This window comes from Poecile atricapillus, chromosome 8 (assembly GCF_030490865.1).
Source record: "Poecile atricapillus isolate bPoeAtr1 chromosome 8, bPoeAtr1.hap1, whole genome shotgun sequence".
NCBI classification, from domain to species: domain Eukaryota; kingdom Metazoa; phylum Chordata; class Aves; order Passeriformes; family Paridae; genus Poecile; species Poecile atricapillus.
In genome coordinates, this window is record NC_081256.1 from 16,954,837 (window position 1) to 16,978,270 (window position 23,434).

General features: G+C 44.5%; 1 protein-coding gene across 21 annotated transcripts in view; it reads right to left on the reverse strand.

Moving 5' to 3' along the window:
• The window catches only part of LPP (LIM domain containing preferred translocation partner in lipoma), a 315,569-nt gene that overhangs the window by 139,574 nt on the left and 152,561 nt on the right, over nucleotides 1-23,434 (reverse strand). For all 21 annotated transcript variants that reach the window (XM_058844348.1, XM_058844351.1, XM_058844340.1 and 18 more), the window contains one exon: nucleotides 10,164-10,286. In XM_058844348.1, the coding sequence (XP_058700331.1) occupies nucleotides 10,164-10,286 (123 nt within the window). The remainder of the gene's footprint in view (nucleotides 1-10,163; nucleotides 10,287-23,434) is intronic.

Below are 23,434 nucleotides of genomic sequence, written 5' to 3' on the forward strand. Positions count from 1 at the left end.
AACAAAGTCAAAGCCAAGTCTTGTCAAAGGCAAGTCTTGCCAGAAAGTCTGATGAATTCCAGTATTAAACAGTCCTGCTTTGGGGTGCTGGCTCTGGCTCTTCCAAATATCTCCAAAACCTAACAGTGATCTACATCTACCCGAAAGAACCACTTAACTATTCATCCTCTGTGTGGTATCTCCACAGCTTTTCTAAAGGAGCAGGAAGTGCTGTCTTGAGCACGGTAGCAGCTGTCACTGGGGCCTCATAAAACACCGTGATCTTTGTGGTAACCCTTTTCCACAGCCAGATCCCTTGTCTTACACTTTGGACATGAGCTGCTGATCCAGATTCCAGTCAAAATCTTTCCAGAAAAAGATTAAATATAATTCCAAACAATATCTGTACTATCTCCCTGCTGAACTACACAGTGCTAAAAAAAAAACAGCCTAAGAACCACTTTTCTACCACCTTTTAGAACTGTAAAAGGGTCTTAGCTGCACTGATATTCCATGTAATGCACAGTTGATCTTTCTGCAAACCAGCACAGTAATCAACCCCAACATATTGTCTTCCCCTCTTGATAATCACAGCTTGAAGCTGCTTGTGCATCTTGGCTTTCCGCTGGATGGAAGGAGAACTGTGCCCCCCATCTTTCTTGAATTCTCCTGGGATCACAAGTTAATGGTTTTAGAAGTCAGCATCAAAATTGCCTGAGACCCCAGGATGACTGGAGTGATTGCTGATACACAAGATGGCAATTCTTCATGGTTCTGAGCTGCCTGGGACAGGAATGGGTTCTCATTGACATCTTACAAATCACACTAGGGGGGAAAGGTACTCAGCCTCTTGTCAACCCAGAGAGAAACAACGCTGCTACTTATGGCAAGACAGCAAAGTCTCTGACCTGGCTAATGCTGGCAATCAGGTGAGATGACTGCAACAATCCTGCCTGTGAGGCACATAATGCCATGCAAACTGCACAACCTGCCCTTGCTCTTATTGTATTTATGCACACAAAACTACTTCCTTCCAAGTGAAGAATTCACTGTAAGATTCAAAATATTTTGTTTGGGCAGGGAGGAATCAGGATCAGACTGCAAACATTGGCAGAAGTATTTATAACTGCTTCAAAATCTCCTTTTTCTGGCCATGTCCTTTTTTTGTTTAGTTTTCTTTTTTAAATCTGTGGGGGAAGACAGTAATACCCATTGGACCAACACATTATTGATTTTCCATAGAAACAGCAGTTAGTTAGTGCTCACTTTCAGCAGTGAAGCAGCATGTTAGTTTTATCTTACTGTATTTTTTTTTTTCATTTCATCCTCTTTTACATACTCATAGAAGTTTCCTATTCACTACTGAAACACCATATGGTGATAATATATGCTAACACAGGCACAGTGACACAGTCCACAAGCCTGCTATTGAGCAAAAGTTGACAACATAAGGCTGAGAGAATTGTAAGTGCTTCCAAGCCACAATAAGTACGTCACCTAATTGCATTTTACTGTGATGCAAAGAAGTCTGAGTCAAGGAAGGAACTTCCTTACAATGAAACTGTAACAGCCTGGAGTAATTTACAGTTACTTGAAGAGCTAGAGCAAGGATCTATCAATTCCTGGCTTTCAGATACAGGCTAGATGTGGGCTGGGTTTTTTTTTAGCCTAGGCAGCTTTAATATACAGAAAGAGACAATGCATTTCAGCATCACAGTCATCTCTCAAAAGGTTCCAGACAGGAAGGCCAAAGGCAATCAAGAGAAAATATAGACACTGTTTCTCAAACCATTCACAGATGCCTCTGACTCTTACTTTAATGAACTAGGTTTTGAACTAGAACATCTTGGAACAATCCTGAGATACATCCAGGCTACAAATAGATCAGGTTTATTTACACACTGGTAGAGCAGAGTCTGATGTAGAAACTACAGGGCCAGGTCTCACTTTCTGTGGAGCTCTAGGTCCTTACATGTGTCCCTACCTGAAATGAAGCTGTGAATAGACCTGATCTGCCTTTGGAATGGCCAGCAAGGGCTCCAGGGAGAGGTTGTCCCTCCCTGGCAGGGCAGACCCTCAGAAAAACAGAGCACAGAGAACAGGATGGACCAGTGAGTGACAACACTATCCCAGAATGTCACTGATGTCTGTCCAAGGCCCTGTTTTACAGCAAGCTGCAAGGTCTCTCTTGTGCCTCAATTCTCCATCTGCAGAACAAAAGAACCAAACTTCTCTCACCCCAGGGCACAACAAGGATAAACACATGGAAAGTTGCAAGCACTCCTGCAAACGGGCAACAATAAGCAACAAGAACAAATTCACGAATAGTTTACAAGCCAGGGCTTCCCAGTGTGTTAAAGCCTTCACCTGTCAAACTGTATTTAGAAATTACCACTGCAGAAGGCAGCTGCCCTGCTATTCCAAGGAGAACAATTCCACAGGAACTCCCACCAACAGGATCTATACCTGCCCTCCAATGGTCTCTGGATAGATTCCAAGCAATTTCAAGGCACACCAAGGCAATGCCCTCCTTGCTGTGAGCGTGATGCATGAATCACAAAGTCATCACTCCCATTTTGGTGGAAATGGCCTGGGGAATACGCCCAGCACAGTCCACAGTGGAAGCAAAGTCCCAAGTGATATATTGCCATGCAGGTGTTTCTACAAGTTGCTGTGCTGTTCCCTTGGCGCTGAACTATTTCCTTTCCCTAGCAGGGAGGGAAACGCAGCTGGTTCCTCCTGTGCACAGAAGAGAAAAACACAACACAAAAGGAACAGAAACCATAGAGAGCAGAGCAAAGGAAGCCTGATTTCCTATGGACTTGTGTCTTGCGTCTTGAGCAGACTCTGACCCTTCCTGTTCTCATCTGTTACCTCTCCCGACTGCCCCCCTGCTTCCCTTCTCCCCCTAGTATTAGCCTTGGCATTTGTCTGTGTGTGTCAGCCAAACAATCCATGTTCCAGGTCAGAGATCCTGGTTACAGCACAGTCTGGAAGAGCAAAAGTTCAGGACACACAGCAGGCCTGGAGCTCGCTGTGCACGTGTGCAGTGGGGCAACCCCATGGGCCAAGCAAGGACAGCCAGAACCTCCCTGCAGCTCCCCAAGACAGGGATCTGAGGGACCCCTCCTCCCCAGCCACAGAATTCCTCGCACAGATACCGCCCCCACAGACCCACTTAGAAGTGGTCACAGAAATCAAACCATATGTGGGGAGCAGCCAACGGCTGGACACCAGTGGTTGCTGGGTAGGAAGAATTCATCAATTGTGCTTTCATTTCAAAAGGCTCCAGTTATTTCCTTGGCAGGCACTGGGCAGAAGAGTGGCTGCCACACACGGGGAAATCAACCCCACACCTGAGACCTCTTGTAATGTTCCTGTCAGGAGGTGTTCTCACACACGCTCTGCCCCTGCGTTCCCACAGGGTATGAGATGAAGATAAATCCATGACAGGGTGCCCATGGTGTGGCCTCAGCTCCTCTGGTGACTCAGGCGCAAACCAAGTCATCTGATCTCCCAGTGCCTAGGTTCCTCCCCTGCCCGTGAGACAGCCAGTGTACTTCCCCATTTCACAGGGCTGCAGTCATGGTGGTGAATCTGATGCTGCTGAAGCACTCAGATGCATCGATCCATGCAAGAACACGAGCAGAGGCTGCGTCCCAACAAAACACAGGTTCCTGCCCCAGAGGCAGCTGCTCTTTGCTGGCTGGACACACGGACAGCTCGTGAAGTGCACCACAGCCCTTTGAGGAGAGTGCCAAACCACAGCGAGTGCCAAAATGCAAGGATGGGGAAATGATGACAAGCTTCCTGAGATGATGGCTTACAGCGGCTCGGTCCCATTGTGGGGAAAAAGATGGAAAACAAAACATAACAATAGGTAGAAGGCCTTGAAAAGCTTTAGAGAATAAGAGCCCTGCTCTCAACCACTCACAGCAAAACAATCACAAATGCAGAATGAGAAAAAGACCACATTATGAAGTACTATTTGCTTTTTATCACTGTTCCCAAAGTAAATGTTTATCTTTATCCATATACAAATTTGAGATGCCTGCACAGATTTTAAAGTCCAATATATCCAATACTAGTCGTCATCTAAAGCTTTAGCCAAACACGTAGGCAGAAAACCAAAATGGATGCAGAAAAAGAGGGGAAAAATGGAAAAGGAAACCTTACTGATATTTCTGTGAACTTGATTATATATCAGAAAAAGAAACAGCAGGAGTAGCGCTGATTTATTTTCACTCTGATGATAGTACAAGAGGAAGAAATAATACCCTGCAAAGGTCACTCTTATCCTGTTCATCTGTGACAGCTGATAATCCGGGATCGCAGAAAACTTTCTTTAAAAATCTTCATGGACATGCTCTTATCAAAAGGATTAAGGTTTAATACATACCAGCAGATGCAACCGATTCAGGCATCTGCTAATCAGAGCAGCATCAGCTGCCGCACGCACCGGCTGGAGCTGATGACTGCGGGAAGGTTTCCCTTCTTATAGAGAAAGACCAAATCCAAATGTACATTAAATCATCTCTTGGCTGTGCCTACCAACTCACATGTTCATGGCTGAGCATCCCTGTCCTGTGCACGCTCCTGCCTGCACACACTTCAGGGACGGCAGGACAGATGTGCTGCTCACAGCCAGCACACCCACAGTGGTCCTCCCAGAAAGCTCCAACCCTGGGACCACCTCAAACACCACCCACATGGGGTGGGAATGTCACTCTGCCTTTTGAGAGGGGAACCACAGCAGGAAGGGTTTCTGGATGTAGAGGCTTTGCATTTTGAGTGCTGGGAGGAGCCTACTGAAATCACTCCAGATGGGATTTTTCCTTTCCTGTTTTCAGTAATCCACCCGGATTTTCCAGACAGCACAAAGCCAGCGTGCTGCTGCTAGAAGCAGGGTCACAGCTCTCAGAGGTGAACCCATCTTCAGAACAATCCATGCAACTCCTGATGCCCACAACTGTGGCAAGTGTCACAGCCCACCAAGAACAGCCATAGCCAACACCCTGCAGTGAGTCTGAACAAGCCATCTGACGCTGCTCCAAGGGCTGGAGCTCACCAAGGCCAGCTTGGGCACACCACTGTGAGCCACTGTCATTTCTCTGTGTCCACATGAGCCATCCAAGTCAGCAAAACAGCAGCACGCACAGCCTGCAGGAAAAGCAGTATCATGCACAAAAGCTCTGGAGTAGCTGGATGGTTCTACTAAAAGGTCATCAACCCTTTAGGATGGACAACGGATGCTTCTCATTTTCAGCAGATGAGCTCATTTCCAATGAGCCCCTTTGTCCTACAACAGAGATTCAAACGCCTACAAAGCCCAAAAAGCACAGACCTCAAGAGAACAAATACGAAGAGTTCTTTGCAACTGGGAAAGCATTGCCTGGCTATTGTGCTGTGCTGCTGGACACTGAAGACACCTTGGCAAAGCAGTGCAGATGCCCAGCAGTTAGATGTGCTCAGACCAGCAGAATGAGGCCAGGAAACTTTTATTTACCTCAAATATCATATGTGAAGATGGCAGAGGCTAAGCCATCTATTTCAGCCTAAACTGAACACCTGAAAAAGCCACATCCCCCGGAGTCCCATAACTGAGGAACCATAAAACTCTCTGTCACATTAATGCTACAGGAGGGAGGAATTCATTCTGAACCCACCAAATCAATCTCAATTTGTTTGTACCCCTAAATTTTCTTTCTTAAAAGAAATAAATACATTCCTGACAACAACTGAAGTTCTGTAACATACCCTGTGGACTGCACTGCCAAAATTCTTTTGGTGCAAACCAACCAAAGCAGCCAGGCTCAGGCAAGTACCAGGAACAATGAAACTGACTCTGAGCCTGGAGTAGCAAATTAGCGCAGACATTTTGAGTTCAGCTTCAGTGATCAGTTTTTCACAGAGCCTCACAGCCCAAACCAAGAGCAAAAATAAGGATCTTTCTCAAAGCTGAGGGAATGTGCTTCCCCTTGCTGGGCTGGAAGCTTTAATCATGGTTGGAGACACAGCTCTGCATAAACCAAGATAAAACACCTGAACTCTCAGCCATGCATTCTTGACACAGCTATACGTGGGGCACTACAATTAGAAATTCACAGGGAAGAGACCTCCTAGGAGTCTTTTGCCTTGTTTTTGTTTTTTGTTTTGTCTTCAGCACTCAACATTTTGCCTTGGTTTGCCATCTTACAGCTGAAACTGTTCAATCCTGTCCCACCACTCCGCAAGAAAATACATCCATTGCCTTTCTCTGCTTTTATTATCCCCAAATGGTTATCAAGAGAAGTGACAGGATAACCACCAGCACTGTCAAACATTTAAATCCCTTTTAAATTCCAGTCATTAGAAGACATTATTTCCCAGTATGCTTGAAACTTAATGAAAATATATCACTGATTTTTTAATTTAATGTTCTTTACATTTTTATTATTCTGTAGCTCACATTGAGAATAAGCCTCTTTTCCTTCAAAACAGTGCTCACTTTGGCTTAAAGTGTTGGCTAGTGACAGATGTCTAGTACTGGGGGCAATGACACAGGGGCAGGGACACAGGCATGAATCCTTAGATATCTTGCCTAACTCTGCCTTCATGTTCCCCACCTGTTTGCACAACCACATCACCCAAAGGCCTTCAACCCAGACCAAGGTTCCACATTGCTACATGCCATACACATGGGGAGCAGGAGGCAAATCTCACTGAAGAGGTTGCCAAGCTACAAGGACAGAAGAGATTTTGAGAGGAAGGAGAGGAGAAACACTACATTCAAGGTCATTCAGCACAGCAGTGCTTGCTGGGAATGAAACAGGTCTCCAGAGTGCCCAGTTCCCTCTGGATCAAGCTGCCTCCGAGAGCTGTACACAAGTAGATTTCATCTTGACCATGGTGCATGGTCAAACAAGATTTTTTTTTGCTATTTAAATACTTAACAAATATTGGCTACAGAGCATTTGCTTTTAGAAAAACCTTAAATACCATCAGACCAGGTACATCTTATTACCTGGTACATCTCCCACAAAGTTCTATTTTGCCAAACAGACATTCTGTTGGAAATTCAGGATAAAACTCAAGATTTTTGGAAGGTAGGTGTCCAATTCCAGACGAAGCAATCATCATTCAATACATAATTCACAGCAGGGACAAAAAATCCTGAGCTTAGGTGTGCTGCTATTTCCAGTATTTCATTTTCACAGTCTCTGCTGGAAGCCCTTTCTCCAGAGTCACAAAGTTTTCTTGTCTTTTAAAAAATGCAAACATTTGCTTTAAGGGCTGAAATTTAGCATGTTTGGTTTTGGGTGGTTTGTGGTTTTTTTGGTTAAGGTCTTGCTGCACTGATCTCTTATGCAAGGATTTAAGCAGAACAGGTAAAAACTGGGGAAAATACCCTTTAATAGAGGAGTCAGATGACCACAGCATTCACTAGGCCTCTACTTAGGGGGTTCACACAATTTATGACTTGCCCCTGCTCCCATCCATGGAAATTATGCACCTAATATCTTGTCTTTTACTAATGTCTCCTTTTATTAATGAAAGATATAGTGGGTTCTCTGCCTCTAAACTTTCCAATGAGTTACTGCAATTTAGAAGGTGTGATATGTACACAGAAGCACATTGAAGCTGCACAAGAGGAGCTCTGTACTTTACCCATCACACTAGTACTTCCAAACTGCAGCAAACAGGAGGAAAATATTAATTAGATTTTTTCATAATGCATCTGCAGTTCTTCCAACAACACCCGAGGCAAATTAAAGCTCATATGCCACTGCAGTCATGGCAATTTTGAGATCATGTTGGTCATCTTGTCCATTTCAATTTACTGTACCAGAGGGCTAGAACTGGTCATGCTGGTGAAGGTCATGCAGATCCTTTCAAAAACTTCAGTTCTAGCTGAATTCTTTAAATAAAGTCTCTCCTACACCACCTCACATGACAGAAAACATCCTTAGATGCTGCTCTGTTGAGGCTAAAGACAATGATTTAGTCTTGTAATTTTCTGTGCTTTTAGCTATGTGCAATTTTGAAAGAAAAAAAACTTGCATTTAATCACTTCTGACTGCTTCTGTGACTCAGTCAGGGAGACTTTTGCTCGCAAGACATGGACTCAGCCCTTTGCTTTCCTATTCAGCTGCTGAGAATTAGGCAGGACCCCGAGATACCAGAAGGGCACTGCTGACCAGAGGTGTCCAAACTCTCTCCCCTCCTTCTATTAATGGTGGTCAGTTTCAGCTCATGGCAGTGTCCTTTCACCTGCCTAACACACAAAAAAAGTCACCAGAGTGACAGCCAGGTAAGCAATGCAGGGATGGTGCAGAGATTCACCCACGTCCTCAACAGCAAGGGCTAAGGGACGTTGTCTGGGGTTGATGTTGGCCCACCCTTTCTGAGAAACATCCCCCTGTGTCAGAGGCACCCCCTGGTGCACTGTGTGTCTTTGCAATCTTGAACTCGTACCAAGGATCAAGAGAGCTTCCCTTTGTGTGAATTTAGTCCAATGGGCTGCGTATGTTAAATAAACTGCGTGTCATTACCCTGCTATCACTCCTAGTCCAGTGAGAGAGGATTATGTTACGATTTATCTTACGTTGCTTTAAAACTGTCTTGAAGATAATATAAAAAAGAAATGTAACAATAAAATTTCTTATTCCAGAATAGGAGTATCCCCAAGGGCAAGGTATTCCTATAAAATTATTATAATGCTTTAACCACGTAAGCACAACTGAAAACATCTTCTCTGAAAACAAGTCATGGCTCTTTTCTCCTATCTGCAGCCATTATCCTGATAAATTTGGGAAGGTCAGCTGAGGTGTAATCCAATAAATGTGCTGATGTTCTGAGTAAGTACCTTACAATTTGCAGCCTAATCTATTATCCTACTATAAGACCATCAAATGACTCACCAGTTTTAATACTTAGTACAGATCAAACAAAGGAAAATATCAAAGCTTTACGTTCTAGTTCCACCTTTCAAGGACTTGTTTGAGTTCTCTTTAATTACGGCAGATGATACATCCAACTCTGGCATTTTCTTTCTCTAACAGCTCTAGTTAGAAGTTCCTGCAGCAGTACTTTTCACAGGGCATCATTACATTAACCAAGAGATGCTGAAAAGTCAGATAGACTGAATAAATCAAGTTGTGATTTGATCCTAGAGATGGAGTTCAGCTTCTTCTGCCCACCAGATCACACAGTGTGTAGTGCACCTGGGAGCCTCACCATCCAGGTGCTCCTGGGTGCAGGTGACAAGTCTGCAGAGCCCCCACCTGAGTTGTGGCAGAAAGCCATGGGAACAAGCACATTCATGAACAGGAATGAGCTCATCATCTTGGAGGGTGATGAACTTCAGAAGTCAGATTAAGTCCCAGACTTGGGCTATGACTTTAAAACCTCCAGAAACTCAAATACACCTGTACATATAGCTGTACACAGCCTACAGACCCACACACGTGTAAAAAATGAGACCAGTCACGAGACTAGGAAGGAAAGACAAGGCACAAACATATCTAGGATGATTTTATGAGATCTCAAGAATTGCCCTTTTAAAAGTGCCATCAGGATGTCACCACTTCCTCTGATAAATAGATGACATCCCACCAGAACTTAAATAGCTCCACTCAAGCACTACCTAGATGAGTGACAAAAATTAGCCAAGTCGCTGTCACCCCTGCAGTCCTCGTCTAGACACAGCAGAGAAGTGCGAATTCCAGTCTGCCTTGCTGGGCTACAGCCACCCTGACAGCTGAGCTCCGATCCAAGCCACTTCATGAGATGCGGATATCTGGATCCTTCTGGCAGCGCGACAGGCAAAAGTTAACAGAACAGAAAAACAACAAGAAAATAAAAGCACAAAAGTACTTGTGAACTGAGAAGGTTTTAATTCACAAGTCATTGTTGGTTGGAAGTTGAGGCAAATGAAATGCCATTTTTTCCAAGTATTTTTCTAACAATCTTTGTGGCAATCTGACAATCGCGATCAGAGGCTCTTTGCTCAGAGGTGCGGCAGCTTTTGAGCCGGTGCCCCCTCAGAGCAGCTGCACCCTTCTCCCCATTGACAGCCACATCTGGATGCTATCAGGAGGAACTGGCAGGCCCTCTCGCAACAAATACCAAGCACTTAGCAAATTGACTCCAGAAGTCGATGCTGGCCCCTTTCCCACTCCGTGTTTACACAACGTGCCACTAACCTGTTGAGTCCGAGGTTTGTATGGAGAGCTGCTCTCTAGGTCGGCCAGGATGCTGGTCAGAGAGTCGATTTCTGCATCTAAACTGCACCGCCTCTCCTCAAGCGTCTTGCCACCAGGCTTCACCTTAAAAAGAAGAAAGAAAAGTTCCAGTTATTCAAACCACTTGGCCTGGTACATGGTTTCTTACTGTCCTCACAGAACTGCACAATAACTCTCGGGTTGCAGGGACAAACATGCTGAAATCCTATAGCTCCCTCCATCTCACAGGAATTTATGCTGCTTTGGGGCTTTTCTTCACCTAATTGCCACAAGGGTCCCATTGTGTAAAACTGATTTGGAGGATTAGCAATTCAGCAATCTGCTGCTAAGCTGAAGAGGCAGGACAGTGCCCACACAATAAGATGGAGAAGATGTGTTATAGAACGATACCTGTCTGGAAAGACAAAGCTGGGGACAGGCTTGGAGCACCTGGATCATGAGAGCATTCTTCTGCCATGTTCTCATCTCAGGCAAAGCACAAACAGAACAGAGCTACAAGCCACAGTAACTAATGACTGGCCACATGCACCTATTCTTATTTTAAATCAATTCTTGGTATGTGTACCTGTCTGATTCAACACTTCTTCACAAATTCCATCTGAAAAATGAGGTCCTTCGAGAAGGAGTGAAAAGGTTCAATCCATTTCTAGCAGATTGAAGGTGAAGGGTGTGATTTGCAAAAAGCAGTCACAAAATAATATAAGTAAGGTCCTTGTGAAAAGGCTTTTATGCAGGAAGGCTCATGCCCAGAGCAAATGCCAACATGCAGCCAAGGACCTAAATTCAATACATTTTGCTTTCTTTCTGCTTTCAGGAATTTGTACCCAGGCTGGTAGGGACACTCACTTTGAAGGGAAGATATATGAATTTTCACCACCACCACCACCACCCACCTCAAAAATAAAACCCACAACTTGGCACCACAGCAAAGCATGATGTTCAAGCCACTGTTTAAGGGCAGCACTGCAATCCCTGCTACAATAAGCATTTTTAAAGAGGACTAATTCACACGCTTTTTGATAAATCAACCTAGTGCAAAACCTCTGGGAAGGACCTGTGTGTTGTACAGCCCAACCCAACAGCAGGACCTCTCAGGGCACAAAGTCAGGTAAAGACTAGGAAACATCCTCCTCAATGTTTTCAGTGCTTTGGGAATTAGGAAGCTCCACTAGGAATGGGAAATTTATGAAAACCAGCTGAGGATCCCTGCCATGGACAAAGCAGGTGCCAGGGACTAGGACCACTGAGCCAGGCCACCACCAGGGCATGCACAGAAACCAAAGTTCTTGAGTCAAGTGAAATATTACACTGAAAGTCTTTTTTCAACCTGAGTTCTTTTTATTCTGTTCTTACATGTCTTACCTGCAAATCCCATGGACAGGACAGAGTCTCTCTGTGTATGTGTAACCACAGAGTTCAGTGCAGAAGAGCTCATTCAGAGCATGACAATGTCAATAGCAAAATACTAAAGAATTACCTAAAAACTTGCCTAATTTAAACTGCAAAAGCTGTTCAGACCATACCAGCACCTTGCACAGACAATTCAGCTCTGTTTGCCTTCACTCTCACCAAGTTACTTCAATTTTCCAAGCCAAAAGTTTGCCTTTTCCTTTGGCTCACTGGCTGTTCCAGATAGTTTTTATTTAGATTTCATTTTAGGAGCAGTCGATCATTACCTGTTTTAAAGAACTCCCCAGTCATCAATCTGACACATCAATGGCAAGCTGGTCACAGAGACAGGCTATGCAAAGTAGGCAGCCTCTGATCTGCCAAACTTATACGTGATGAGGCATCCATCAGTTCCTAATGATTATTAAATCTTATTGGATTACAATATGTTTGGCTTGACTAACAAGAAAATAGAAGTGTGGCTTATGCAAGAACACACCATTTAAAAGGCTGAGAGTCAGATTAGAAAATACTTACAAACTCAACTCTTCTTGCCTATTTTCATTATAGAGCCGAAGTCTTTCCATCCAAACCATTGTTCAAAGTAAGAAATATTTTTCACAGGAACTAGCTCAGATCATTATTCCTGGCTAACTGCAGGCACCTGGCTTTTTAAATCTGCAAAAGTACAATTTCTTTTCCACTTCATGGCTCTTGTTTGGTTTTTCTCCCTCTTCCAGTTGTTGGCCTGTAACTGCCACAGGCCTCTCAGACAGAAAATCTGTGATTGCTCCACTCCAGAGAATTTTGAAACTAAGCAGACAAAAGTCAGCCTGGAAAGGAAAGGGGAGATGCAAAGGACATCCAAGGCCCCAACATGTGAGGTGATAAATCAAGCCAGTGGCAGACCCAGGAATAACACTGGAGTCCACACAGGACCTGCTTGGTACCCTGACCCTGGAGAGAAGGGATAGTGGCAGATGAGAAGATCAGCCAATTTCATTTCTGCTTCTTAGCATTTCTGGGCCATATTATTCCCAGGTTCTCATTCCCCAGAACAATTATGCAATAGCTGACTAGCAAATGCTGCAGAACAAGTTATAAGGTTGTAAAAGTTAAATGTCCTTAGGAAACCTAGAAAAATAAAATAAAACAGCATAGAAGCATCTCTATTGATTCTGGGCTCTGATTTATTTATTCAATTAAAACATAATCAACATAGATTAAGAGCCCAACTCTACAAATGCAGGAACATAATGCAGTGCAACAGTGCCAACAAATGACACTACCAGTGTGTGCCAGAGTTTACTGGGGCAGTAATGGACTTTAAAGACATTTAAGAAATGGCAGTCCTCACAAAGACAGGTTTCTGGATGCTTCTTCTTCCCCATCCCCACAAATCTTGAATTTTCTCTCTCCCCACAGTGCTCCATATTCAACCAAAGGATTTGCTGCGTGGGAAAACTGGAGCACTTGCAACACCAACTTCAGCAAGAGAGGGTTAAGTTATTCCTCTTTCCATGCTTTTTGTCATGACGTTGCTATAAAAGTTTTATGATAATGTTCTGGAACAAAACCCGAGCGCCAGGTCCCAAGGCACAACAGGTTCGCACAGACGCGGCTCTGCTCCGAGGAGCCCGGGCTGGTTAAGCTCAGAGCCCCACAGATACAAACACAGGAACCAGAGGGAACTGCTAACTCTATTTCTGTCTGGATTTATGGCATTGTTGCAGACATGTCGTTTGTGCACCCCCTCTTCCAGCCAGCAGAATATGGAAAAATGGGTTTAAAAAGAAAAAGGATGCTATCTTTGGCTCAGCCAACGTGAGTTCGACAAAAAGCAAACGTAAGCCAACCCAGTCCAACAAATTACTCATGCCAGAGACTATCCACTCACGTGAGCTTCTGCAACGCCTACACTCCTATCCCCTGGCTCAGCCTCTGCTGTGAGTCAAAAGAGAGAAAAACAGCAGAGAGCTTCACTGCTTGGTTTGTTTGTGTGCCCCTGAATTCCTGGTGTGCAGCTCAGAGCGGCTCTGATGGTGAGCCACTCCTGAGCCACATCAACCCACTCTGCTCTGATGAAAATTTGCTTTACTTTTGCTAATCCATCCTACAACCCAACAGCAGTCAGTGCCACAGGTCCCCCCACACCACTCCAAGGAACATTCATTATAGAACATGCAGTGCAGAGGTCAACACAGGGTCTCAAATTTTTCCTCACTGTGCTAAAACAGTTGTAAGACTATTCACCAAGCTAAAAGACATGAAGAGCACAATGTTTTCCCTAGATGTCACCTCTTCTTACAACCCTAGATCACCTACTCTTATCATATTTTGCAACTTTCAGCAGAGGAACAAGAATGTCTCCCATTTAACCAAGCCAGCTCCTTGCAGTGGGCTCAAAGAGAAGTATCTGGCTCCCAGATGTCCTTCCTAGCTCCTGCTCCAAATTCTTTTCCCTACCCAGGCCCAGCTGCCTCTCTGTTATTCTGCTTTCCCCTGTCTCCATGCCCTGCTTGCTGCTCTGCAGGGCTGTAGCTCAGGCCAGGCATTAGCCCCTGGGATGAGAGATGCAATGTGGGCTGCCAGGTTGGCCTCTGAGCCAAACTGCTGGTGCCAGGTGGTGTTGCTGTGTCAGGGAAACACAGAGAGTGGCTGTGCAGCAGCGACCTGCTGACATGGGTGGCAGGCTACAAGTAACTCCAGAGCCCCAGCGTGCATCTTCTACCAACACAAGGCAATGGACAATCTCCTGAATCCTTTGGGAGCATCAGGACTTTCTCACCACAGTGCAACTTTCTAGCATCAATATTCACTATCTCTCCATCCACCTCAAAAGTCTTGTCTAAGAGAGGTTGAGCTCAGCACATTTGCATGTTTCCTGAGTGCTGTGGCCAGCTCATCCTCTGAACTGTGTCCCAGGAACGTGAGCTGTCATTTGTGGGAAATGTAATGCTGGTTTATCTGTGCAGACACGTCCAAGACAGCAGAGCTGCAGCTAAACACACAGCCTTCCTTGTAGCATCAGCTCACTCCACATGCCATGCTATCACAGGTCACTGATAACCTCCTAACTCACAAGTGAAAGACTGGGGATGAGCACCATGGATATTAGGAAAGGTCACAGCTAATGACTCCAAACAAAGCTGGGGGCCCTTCTGCTCCCGGTACATTGGTTTTACTGGGAGCTTGAGGTGCTTGGGAGCTCTCTTTGAGATGCAACACATCAACACCTTCTGTATTTACACATCCAATAACAGGGAAAAGCAGAAAAGCCTTCTGGGGCAAAGGAAGGGCAAAAGCAAGAAGAGAAGTAACCGGAATTTAGGCAAATCAGGAGTTTTGAACAAGTAGATAGTACATAAGGACTTCTGCCCTGAAAGACTTCACTGTCTTTTCCTCCAGCAAAAGCCAGTGAACCACAGGTGAGGTGGTAGAGCTGATAAATTCAGTGCCCACTGCCTGCTTCCACCAGGCTGCACCCAGGGCAGCCACCCACCACACTCTGCAGGCTGTTGTAATCCTGGGATAGGCACGGAGGTGGTGGGAGAGCAAATAAAACAGGAGTGAGCCTCTCCTTATGCTCCATGGCCTTGGGCACTGGGCTTAGACAGAGATGCAGACAGAGTAAGAAGGATGTGGTTCTTATTTCCTATTTTAGCTGGGGACAGGTGAGGGACAGAGAAGTGTTTGATGTCAATAGTATCCACTGTACTGACAAGAAGAGACTGTGAGAAATGTTAACCAGGAAGAAGAAAGGAAGTGATTCAGTCTTGATATACTTCAGGCTGAGAGTTGTGTTTAGTTTTTCCCTTTTTTTTTTCTCTTTCTTTGCACTTTCTCTAACAATATCACTGCCAGAGGCAAGGTCCTTTACAGACACACACCCCTGCTACCTCGTCTCTTATTCATTCTTCTTTCCAAGGTCACAAAAGCCATCTAAAGCCCCAAAAGAAATCGCAGTGGCAAAAAAAGATGCATACTGAAGGGCATCTATCAGCAATATGAAGCACCCTTAAGAGTTGCTGCGTCTATTCTCCCCTAAGCCTACAGACAAGTGTAAACATTTTCTTTCAAATTCCCTAATGTAAATTTAAACAGTCCCAAGAGGCTGCCCCCCCACGCACGCACATGGAGACAAGAGCTGACTGCAGCATTCAGGGCAAGGGGGGTCTGAGATGCTTGATTGATGCCTAATCTCCGTTCCAGGCACCAAGGAGGGCTGGAAAAGAAGTCGTGCCCTTTAAAAACAGAAAGATTGATTCTTTTGAAACAAATCTGAAATGATGGAAGATTTCAGCAGATGTGACCGCAGTGATTTCACCAGATGTGATTGTATCAAGGATCTAATAGAAAAGAACTTCCCTGCTGTTCCATCAGGCTGAAGCCAGGCCTGAAATATCCTTTTTAGTCTTTTGATGACATCAAGGATAAAAGCCAAAGGGAAGTTAGGTTTTGATTTATTTTTTCCCCTTGCTCTTTCGTTTTTTCAGGCACAGAATAGTTTTACCTGGTTTGTGTTGCTGGATATTAGCAGGACCAAAGGAAAACACTTCAAAAGTTTAAAGAGGGCTGTTCAAAGGCACCATTTGGTGCCTCTCAGAGGCCACTGTCATTTAACTGAGCAATGCTTCTTTGACTACAGCCACTTTTGAAGATTTCACTGTAAAGAGGCAGGTTGGGCCTACCTGGAACAGGGCTTGAACGAGGTGGGGGTGATCATCTACTAAACACCAGCCTATATGGTCCCAAAAAGGGCCAATGAATGTGCCAAATATCTTCCTTTGGCAAAGCAATAGCTTGCTTTGCCAGCAGCTATGCCATGACAAACTGCAGGCAGCACACTGGGGTAAAGGGAGCTGTGCTCAGCCACACCTACAGCAATTAGTCTGGGGTAACCACAGTCCCATATTCAATTTCTCCACTCGTGGAAAACACAAATAGCACTGGGAATCCAGACTGAACTCATTTCTGAAGCAACAAGGTGTGGTATAGATCTGCACAGCTTTCAGCTGGGGCAAACAAACAATCAGATGAACGAAAGTTATTTTTTAAGCATTGCTAGGAGACACCTTGGAAAACCTTACCAACTGATTTAAAAACTCACTGTGGTGCAGGAAGCTTATGAAAAAAACAAATAATAAAAACATTTTTTAAAAGAAAAAATGCAGAGAAAGCAGATAACAAGAAAGCATGAAACTAGGAGGCATCAGTCTCAAAACAAAGGAAAGGGGTAGGTGTTTTGTCACACAACACTGCTAAGCTGCAGAGCTATTTCTGCTGCAAGACACTGTGGTTGCTATGAGTTTACATGGATTTCAAAAGCAGCAGGAGAAACACATGGAGGAAAACTCTTAGATACATAATAAATATAAAATGTTCTGTGCTTGCCTTTCACACTTCACTCTGGTCACTAGTGCTTGATTTGGCTTTAGAGACAATCATATGAAGTCTCCACTTGTGTTTTCTATCCACCTGCTGACACCTTCCAGTCACATCTGCTTGTGGGTAGATTTCAGACTCTGCAGGTAAATAACTGACCACAGCCCTAGGTGCCAGGGTTTGGCCCAACACCTGTAAACCAATTTCTTCCTTTCTTTTAGCAGATGCAACAGAAATTACAGCCAGCTGCACTCAGCCTGCTGGGATGCATAGATAAAAGAAAGCAAAGACTCTGTTGCAGTTATGAATCTGTATGATAATAAAGATTTATATTTCCCTAGAGATCAGTGTGACAGGCACTGTTCACACACAATACCTAGGAAATATCCTTGTCCCAAGGAGCTTACTGTCAGTTGGATACCAGCCCTGGGAAGGGAATGCAGGTAGAGGGGTGGAGGCAAGGTGCTGAAACTTGGAGATACAACCAAGCTCCTCCAGGCCACCAGATGAAGAAGCTATTCCCCTGGGCCAAGCCAGCTCCTTAAAGGACATTTCGTTCTCTGTATTTGCCATCCAAGACCTAACAAAGCATGCCAGAAGAAAACAAACCCCTGTCCAAGCCATCCAAGCTCCAGCTCCTCCAATTCTGTTGCAGGACAGGCCTGATTTCACAGGATGTGCCTGGATCTGAGCCACTGCTGTGGCTAGCAACTGGACTGTGGGCCAGTGGGGCCTGTGGTCATCTTCCATCACTGTTTAATAAGCTCTTGCTCTCTTCTTAATCTGAGCAGGGCCCCAGCCCCAACACCAGCACACTGGTGGGGGCAGGATGTCACTGGTGTGGATGAACAGTGGAGTAATCCAGGACCACGCTCCCTTCCCAGCAGTTCCTGCCACTAGCACCAGAGGGATGATTTTGCCACAAACACCTGTGGTTAGTCCAGAATTCTCAAGAGGATTTGGCCATGGATATTAGATAAATGAGCAGAGGTAAAAAAAGGATGGAAGGACCTCATGGAACTTTAGCCAACAGGCTCCATGGCCTTGGGGTCCGCTCTGCTGAAGCCCTGGATCAAATGCCAGCAGTGGATGACTGGTTGATTTGATGGGACACGGACACTAGACCATGAGAAGATTTGTAATACTCCCTGTCCCTCTGCCACCCCTGAACAAAGAAGATGCAGCAAACAGTGCTCAAAAATTAAAGAAATCCTCTTTTCAGCCCAGAAGTGTGCTCATAGGTGCCTTGAAACCAGACAACACAGAGGTTCTGTGCTGTCTGGTCCCTCAGCCCCATCTGCTCTGCCTCAGGATGGTGTTACCCTGCTCCCTGCTGCATCACAGGCTGACACCTCCACCTCGGGCATATAAACCTGCACCCAGCTCTTGTGGGTTTCTCACTGCTTTGTTTCACTCACAGAAGGAAGTCCTGGAAATGTTAAGGTTGGCTAAATGGGGCTTTTAAAAGAGCAGTGCTTCTCTGGGCCTCTACCCCAAAAAGCAGCATAACAACAAATGCCTTTCAGCTGACCAGAGGATCTTCACGCTGTGGGCCAGAGAATACGTGGGGAAAGGCACCACAATGCTCAGCACATGAAAGCAGCAGGATGGATTTGATAAGGAACAGTGAGGGAATGAAGAGAGGAGGAGTCCCATGAGCTAACATCTGCCAGAGCAGCAGACCCGACAGTCCTGAGAGTTCACTTAACATGTCTGATCAAAAGCTTTGGGAGTCTTGTCTGTGTTAAGTGCTACCAGATGCGAAATCAGCAGCAAGATGAGAAGTGTATTAATAAACTAAGGAGGCACATAAAGTTATTTGAAAACTGAATGGGGAAGGTGGGGAGAGAAGGGAGAGAATAAAACCAGTTTATTTTTCCATTAAGGCAATTTAATATTCTCAGGGTGGAGTTACAATTACTCGTCCTTGGGAATTAAAACTGAATTTATGAAACATTCCTGTTCATCAGCAGAATATACAATAAGAAGTGGGATATGTAATTTTTTTCTTTACACTTTGGGCAGGACAGCACTTCTGTCCACAGGGCAAAAACAGCTGGCCATGAAGTCTTTTTGACTCGGCATGACTTTCACTGACTTTAACTAACTTTGCAGCAGCAGGGAATATATCCTTTTTCTTTTAATTAATGCAATTGCATTAGGACTCATTATTGACAATTATGGTGAGTGTTAAAAGTTTCCCCTTTCTTTGCCCACTCCCCCACCAACTTAAAATCTGCTCCAATATCGTCACAAATTAATGTTTAATTAGCCATCAAGCAGAGCCGAGCTTCCCCACAGAGTATTGCTGCTTACAGAAAAACTGAGAAATAGGAGAACATAGCGGATATTTCATCATCTGCCTCCAAGGGGAACCATAACCAAAGAGCAGCCAATTACCCCAATACAGCTGCAAAGTTTAATCAATGTAGAAACCAAACAGCTCATTAAGTGCCCACTGCAATAATGGAAGACCTTCCCACTGACTCATATGACATAAATGTTACTTTTTTAAAAGATCCATTGGTGATGTCAAAGGGCACAGATTCCCTTCACCTTCACATTCTGGCCAAGTCGTGATCTTCATCTTTCCTTTTCTGGCATAAGAAAAGAGGTAAGAGGAGGATTCCTCGGACAGCACGGGATGTGTGACAAGCCATGAATTACACACCCCTGTGCACAAGGCAATCTGCCACACCCAGCCCCACCACTCTGGATTTATATCCCAGATGGGAAAACCACACCAAACACCATCTCCTGCCAGGCACAAGGAAAGCACAGAGCTGAAGGTGATTTTTCTTTTTTCAAAACTTGCGGTGAGTCTGGCACTGGCATACTGTGTCCAGTATGGGAGGCAGCAGTTTAAGAACTTGAATTGCCCCCAAAAAGCAGAAAACAGCTGAAAAGGAGACACACAGAGAACTCACTTGGTTTCACCTATGAAGGAGACTGAGTAGCTCAATAGCAATATCTAAACAGTTTCACAGGATGAAAATGCCAGATACTACAAGACTGTCCAATCTAGCAAAACAGAAAAACGCACAGCAGTCAGAAAGCCAAAGCTAGGGAAATTCAATTTAGAAATAACAGACATGTTCATTTATGTGTAATACTGCAGGCAATTAAATGTTAAAACAAATTTCCAAGATTTCTCCACCTCTTGATGTCTGTGGATCAAGGCTGGATGCCTTTGGTCTCCCCCAGTGACCAGGCAAAACTTTCTGATCTGCGATAGGCAGAAGGGCACAGCTGACAATTGAACGGCTCTGCCTGGCCCCCACCTCAGCAGAGGTGAGAAAGAAACAGCTCTGCCAGTCCATAAAGATCTATTGACATCACTTTGTGTTTGCACCACTTTAACTGGAAATTAAATTTACATGAACAAACTCTATCCCACACAAGACTGCATATTGTGACAGTTAAATAAAGAGCTTTTTAAAAGGCGCACGTCTCAGGCAATTTAAATCAAAAAAGATAGGTTTTGTTAAAGCTACCAATTTCAGAAAATTAAGGTTGACTAAAACTGTTTTTAAAAACTCCTTTTGGAATTTAATCATATATTGGAAACCCATACGCAGCTGTTTGTGTCACCTGCAAAAAGACTGTATAAAACACAAGCATATGCTTAATTTTACATGTGTGCTTAAGTTCTATGAACTTTAATGAAGTTTAAGCACACAGCCAAGCTTCTCTGAATTTGAGAAAGCATTCCTGAGCATGGGCTGTGAAGCTATTAGGAAATCACCAATGAGAAAAAAAAGTAAAATTAAAACTGGCTGGTCAATTTTCACACCCTGAGTAAGCACTAGGTCCAGAAAATAAATATATAACATATTTCTGAGTTTGTTTGCTTGTTTTGCTGTAATAGGAAGAGGTGAGTGCCAAAATGTTTGCAAGGATTCCCCATGAACCTGGCAAAATGTCAGCAAAATGGATGTACAAAACTACATGAAATTCAATAGCTTGGGTTTGGCTTCTGAGGAAATGAATCATATTAAAAATCTACTATATGTCTCACAGCTCAGAACAGGAAAATGTGGACTCTGCCTCAGTCTGCACATTTTTGGGGTGGTCAATGGCTGCAGTTCATGGGGCAGGCAGGCCTCAGCTGGGCAAACCCCGCAGTCTGATTCACTGGAGAAGGTCCTTGCCTTCAAGAAATTTGCAATCTCATTTTCCAAACCATTAGGTCTACTTCTACATTCCCTTCAAGGCTGCCAGATGTGTCTGGAATTGGATTTGGCTGGCTGATCATGGGTTTTTATTTCTTTTTTAACAACAACTGCCTTGTTCGGACACCTTACGTTCTACACATCTCCCAAGTGGGAACCTCAGCTGAGGAAAAGGGACCTGAATCACACAGAAAGCTGAACAATAATTTCTGCTGCCCTAAAATGGAATCCACAGTGTGCAGATCTCTCCTGGGCGAGCTCCAAAGTTTAATTTTATATTGTCCACACACAGATAAATGAATGTAAAGTGCTGTCTTTCAATTAGAATTCGTGCATCAGAAAAGGTGGTGTCCCCAGTACACATCAGACCTTGGGAAAACAGCTTTTAACTGTATGTCTGCTTGGGGCCAACATGCCAAACTTCTGCACTGAAAGCATGTTCCTTACCTGAGGGTCTTTAGAGGCTCACCTGACCCCAGAAGTGCCCTCATGCTGCTCCCCAAGGACAGCCCTACCACCAGCCCTGCACACCCGGGCTCTGCAGACCTCAGCAGTGCCACCCTTCAGGAACACAGAGAGGGGGACTGCAGGGCTGAACTGGAGGAATTTGCAGAACCAGAGACAGGAGAAAGCAACTCAGGAGCTGAAGAGGAAGGCCAGACCCTTAATGTGACAAGACATGAGACTGTCCCCATGGGAAAAGGGAAACATGGAGATGGAGAGGGAAGGAGCTGTACTTGTAAAGCGCCTTTGTCGCTTACTGGCTTCAGCAACACTTGGGAGTTGCTACAACTTTTTCAAACGTTTATGTTTTACTTCTCTCACCATTAAAACCAATACTAAAACCACCATATGATGTTTTCCAGATGCTCTTCCTTACCTGTTGTGTGTTAAAGCTAATCAACATCCTGCATTTTAATCAGCAAATCAAACTGAAAAATACAATTGTGGAGAATGGTCCTTCAAAGATGGAGTTTTACGGTAGCAGACACTTAAAATCATGTCTGGAACAAATTCCTTCAGCTCTGGCTGCAACATTTCTCATGGGTATTTCTACCACCTTTCAGCTTGCACAGTCACTGTGCCACACACTCCTTGCAGAGGCAACATTTTCTAACAACAAAACCACCCTTCATGGCAGCTGAAGCTGTTTTTCACCAGTGATGGAAACTGAAAAACAGACACAGGAACCTGCATTTCAGCCACTTCCATTCTTGGAAATTAGATGTTTTCACAACTTCTCCATATCCACATCTCTTTGCTGCCAGATAAAATTTTCATCAAAAATAGGATGAACTTTGCCCTACTCTTTGAAAAACTCCAGGGCTCTAAAACTGAATTTAGGCCACAACTGGATTCTCCAATCAGTAGAGTTCTATTTCCTTTCATCTTGTATGGCCAAAGCTCTTTTCTACACTGCACAGCATCACAGTACTTAAAGCACCAAACCCAAGGTGGGAATATGACTCTGCTCAGTCACTTTCCAGACTACCACCATGCCCAAGATGCATGGAAAGACTTTGACTTTCTAAACCGCATCTTCCAATCCCAGCCAGCTTCCCAGAAAAGACATAACAATTTGTCTGCTGCAGTTTTTAGCATTCCTTCTTGTTACTGACAGTCTGTTTGTTTTAGTCTTGCTGCTGCATTATAGTTCCCTAATGCAACACAGGCTACCCAGGATCTGAGACAAGAGCAACCCATCTCACAAGAGATTTTCCCTAGGACCTGCTAATCCAACAGCAGACTTAAATAGCACTCAGATATGAAAAGAATGGGAACTTTTCAATTGGTAATGTTATCTCACTCTGTCCCATCACACCGCTCATCTGCTTTGATAGGAGAGTTCCCACATCTTCATTATCTTTTTATTTTCCCTCTGCTTAAGGAATTCTACCTTAGATACAATGATGTAATTCCTTGGTTTTTGTCTGTCACCAGCAAAGCTCTGACGGAATAAAACTGCCTGCTCTCCATGCCTCCACTATTACTTCCTACATTCATATCTCTACTATCCATGGGTATAATCCAGGTTACAGATTAACCTCTCTGCAGGTGCCAGCTATAGCTGACTCCATCATTTGCAGTGTGACAGTGTCCCACAGAAATGTGTCCACAGGACCAAGGAGATGCCCACCAGGGTTTGTGGCCTTGAGTACAGCACTGGGGGAGCACAGCCTTCTGTTTGGACCCAAGATGGCATGTGTGCTATGTCTTAACCTGGGAGGGATTTACCTTCCTCAGCTCTAACCATCATAAGCAGCAACATTTATGACCTTTCTGTTT